Source organism: Salmo salar, unplaced genomic scaffold (genome assembly GCF_965601325.2).
Source record: "Salmo salar unplaced genomic scaffold, fSalSal1 ptg000117l, whole genome shotgun sequence".
Classification (NCBI taxonomy): Eukaryota; Metazoa; Chordata; class Actinopteri; order Salmoniformes; family Salmonidae; genus Salmo; species Salmo salar.
In genome coordinates, this window is record NW_027675317.1 from 827,501 (window position 1) to 831,836 (window position 4,336).

The 4,336-nt window shown below is 43.0% G+C and overlaps 1 protein-coding gene across 1 annotated transcript in view; it reads left to right on the plus strand.

The window, feature by feature from the left end:
- LOC145866030 (stonustoxin subunit beta-like) overlaps positions 1-3,403 on the plus strand; it is a 9,543-nt gene extending 6,140 nt beyond the window's left edge. Inside the window, exon 3 of the mRNA XM_082970912.1 lies at positions 2,710-3,403. Coding sequence (XP_082827038.1) covers positions 2,710-3,335 — 626 coding nt within the window. The 3' untranslated portion in view covers positions 3,336-3,403. The remainder of the gene's footprint in view (positions 1-2,709) is intronic.
- Positions 3,404-4,336: the final 933 nt, after the last annotated feature.

Genomic DNA, 4,336 nt, shown 5'->3' on the forward strand with positions numbered 1-4,336 from the left:
CACTAGATGTCACCAGCCTTTACAAAGTGTTTTGAGTCTTCTGGAGGGAGATCTGACCGAACAAGAGCCATGGAACGATGATGTCCCATTAGACACCTGGCGCGCGAGTTCATGTTGGGTACCCTCGTTCCAATACGTTATAAAAGAGTATGCATTCGTCCACCTTGAATATTATTCATGTTCTGGTTAAAAAAGGCCCTAATGATTTATGCTATACAACGTTTGACATGTTTGAACGAACGGAAATATATTTTTTCCCCTCGTTCATGACGAGAAGTCCGGCTGGCTTACATCATGTGCTAACGAGACGGAGATTTTTGGACATAAATGATGAGCTTTTTTGAACAAAACTACATTCGTTATGGACCTGTGATACCTGGAAGTGACATCTGATGAAGAGAATCAAAGGTAATGGATTATTTACATAGTATTTTCGATTTTAGATCTCCCCAACATGACGTCTAGTCTGTATCGCAACGCGTATTTTTCTGGGCGCAGTGCTCAGATTATTGCAAAGTGTGATTTCCCAGTAAGGTTATTTTTAAATCTGGCAAGTTGATTGCGTTCAAGAGATGTAAATCTATAATTCTTTAAATGACAATATAATATTTTACCAATGTTTTCTAATTTTAATTATTTAATTTGTTACGCTGACTTGACTGCCGGTTATTGGAGGGAAACGATTTCCTCAACATCAATGCCATAGTAAAACGCTGTTTTTGGATATAAATATGAACTTGATAGAACTAAAAATGCATGCATTGTCTAACATAATGTCCTAGGAGTGTCATCTGATGGAGATTGTAAAAGGTTAGTGCATCATTTTAGCTGGTTTTATGGTTTTGGTGACCCTGTCTTTGACTTGACAAAACATTACACACAACTCTTGTAAATGTACTGTCCTAACATACTCTAAATTTATGCTTTCGCCGTAAAACCTTTTTGAAATCGTAAAACGTGGTTAGATTAACCTGTTAGGGCTAGGGGGCAGCATTGACACGGCTGGATAAAAAACATACCCGATTTAATCTGGTTACCACTCCTACTCAGTAACTAGAATATGCATATACTTATTACATATGGATAGAAAACACCCTAAATTTTCTAAAACTGTTTGAATGGTGTCTGTGAGTATAACAGAACTCAAATGGCAGGTCAAAACCTGAGAGATTCCTTTACAGGAAGTGGCCTGTCTGACCATTTCTGGAACTTCTTTGCCATCTCTATCATTTACTAAGGATCTCTGCTCTAACGTGACACTTCCCACGTCGTCCATAGGCTCTCATAGCCCGGGAAAAAAGAGAATGTCGTCATTCCAGCCCCAGGCTGAAACACATTATCGCCTTTCTCAAGTGGCCCATCAAGAGACACTAGCTTATGCGCGTGACCCCGACCGCCCCCGCCTTTGGGATTTTTTCCTCTGTTTGCCGAAAAGGAGATTCCCTGTCGGAATTTTATCGCTTTTCTACGAGAAAAATGACGTAAAAATTGATTTTAAACAGCGGTTGACATGCTTCGACGTACGGCAATGGAATACTTTGAATTTTATTGTCAGGAATTGCGCCAAGCGCGCGACACTTCTTTACTATTTCGGATAGTGTCTGGAACGCACGAACAAAACGCTGCTATTCGGATATAACGATGGATTATTTTGGACCAAACCAACATTTGTTATTGAAGTAGACGTCCTGGGTGTGCATTCTGACGAAGTCAACAAAAGGTAATGACATTTTTATAATAGTAAATATGATTATGGTGAGTGCTAAACTTGCCGGGTGTCTAAATAGCGAGCCCGTGATGCCTGGGCTATGTACTTAGAATATTGCAAAATGTGCTTTCACCAAAAAGCTATTTTAAAATCGGACATATCGAGTGCATAGAGGAGGTCTGTATCTATAATTCTTAAAATAATTGTTATGCTTTTTGTGAACGTTTATCGTGAGTAATTTAGTAAAATGTTAGCGAATTCCCCGTAAGTTTGCGGGGGGTATGCTAGTTCTGAACGTCACATGCTAATGTAAAAAGCTGGTTTTTGATATAAATATGAACTTGATTGAACAAAACATGCATGTATTGTATAACATAATGTCCTAGGGTTGTCATCTGATGAAGATCATCAAAGGTGAGTGCTGCATTTAGCTGTCTTCTGGGTTTTGGTGACATTATATGCTGGCTTGAAAAATGGGTGTCTGATTATTTCTGGCTTGGTACTCTGCTGACATAATCTAATGTTTTGCTTTCGTTGTAAAGCCTTTTTGAAATCGGACAGTGTGGTTAGATTAACGAGAGTCTTATCTTTAAATGGCTGTAAAATAGTCATATGTTTGAGAAATTGAAGTAATAGGATTTTGAAGATTTTGAAAATCGCGCCACAGGCTGGCAGTGGATGTTACGTAGGTGGGACGAATTCGTCCCGCCGGTCCCATAGAGGTTAAGGAGATGTTTATCTTTCAAATGGTGTAAAATAGTTGTATTTTTGAAAAATTTGAATTTTGACATTTATTTGGATTCAAATTTGCCGCTCTTGAAATGCACCTGCTGTTGATGGAGTGCACCACGGGTGGCACGCTAGCGTCCCACCTAGCCCCAAGTTAACTTCTCCTTTTGATACCTAGAAACATCTACATTAAATGAATTAGTGAAAAGTGAGTTAACATTCTAATGTGAATGATGATGATTTCTAATATTGTGTCTGGTTTCATCCATCAGATGTCTGTGATCTCACACTGGACCTAAACACAGTAAACAGACTCCTCTCTCTGTCTGAGGAGAACAGAAAGGTGACATGTAGGAGGAGAGAGGAGCAGCCGTATCCTGATCACCCAGAGAGATTTGAGGACTGTAGACAGGTGCTGTGTAGAGAGGGTCTGACTGGGCGCTGTTACTGGGAGGTAGAGAGGAGTGGGATAATGGGGGCTGGTATAGGAGTGACATATAAAGGAATCAACAGGAGAGGAAGGGGTGATGACTGTTGGCTTGGACTCAATGACAAGTCCTGGTGTCTGTTCTCCTCTGACAACAGTTACTCTGCCTGTCACAATAATAACTCCACTACCATAGACGTCCCCTCCTCCAGCTGGCATAATAATAATCCCACTACCATAGACGTCCCCTCCTCCAGCTGGCATAATAATAATCCCACTACCATAGACGTCCCCTCCTCCAGCCCCCACAGAGTAGGAGTGTATCTGGACTGGTCAGCCGGCACTCTGTCCTTCTATAGAGCCTCCTCTGACACACTGACCCACCTGATCACATTCACCTCCACATTCACTGAGCCCCTCTATCCAGGGTTTAGGGTTCATTATGTTGGCGACTCAGTGTCCCTGAAATAATAACTGGACACACACACACACACACACACACACACACACACACACACACACACACCACACACACACACACACACACACACACACACACACACCACACTGGACACACACACACACACACTGGACACACACACTGAACACACACACACTGACACACACACACACACACACACACACACACACACACACACACACACACACACACACACACACACACACACACACACACACACTGGACACAAACTGAACACACACACACACACACTGGACACACACACACACTGGACACACACACACACTGGACACACACACACACACACACACTGGACACACACACACACACACACACTGGACACACACACACTGGACACACACACTGAACACACACACACTGAACACACACACACACACACACACTGGACACAAACTGAACACACACACACACACACTGAACACACACACACACACTCTGGACACACACACACACACTGGACACACACACACACACACACACTGGACACACACACACTCAACACACACACTGGTCACATACACACACACACACACACATACACACACTCACACACACACACACACACACACTGAACACACACACACACACACACACACACACTGGACACACACACACACTGAACACACACACACACACACACTGGACACAATCTGGACACACACACACTCAACACAGACACACACTGGACACACACACACACACACACTGAACACACACACTCACACACACTGAAACACACACACAGACACACACACACACACACACACACACGCTTGACACACACATGCTTGACAAACACACTGGATACACACACTCACTGGACACACACACTCACTGGACACACACACTGGACACACACACACTGGACACACACACACTGGACACACACTCACTGGACACACACACACTGGACACACACACTGGACACACACACTGGACACACACACACACTGGACACACATAAACACTG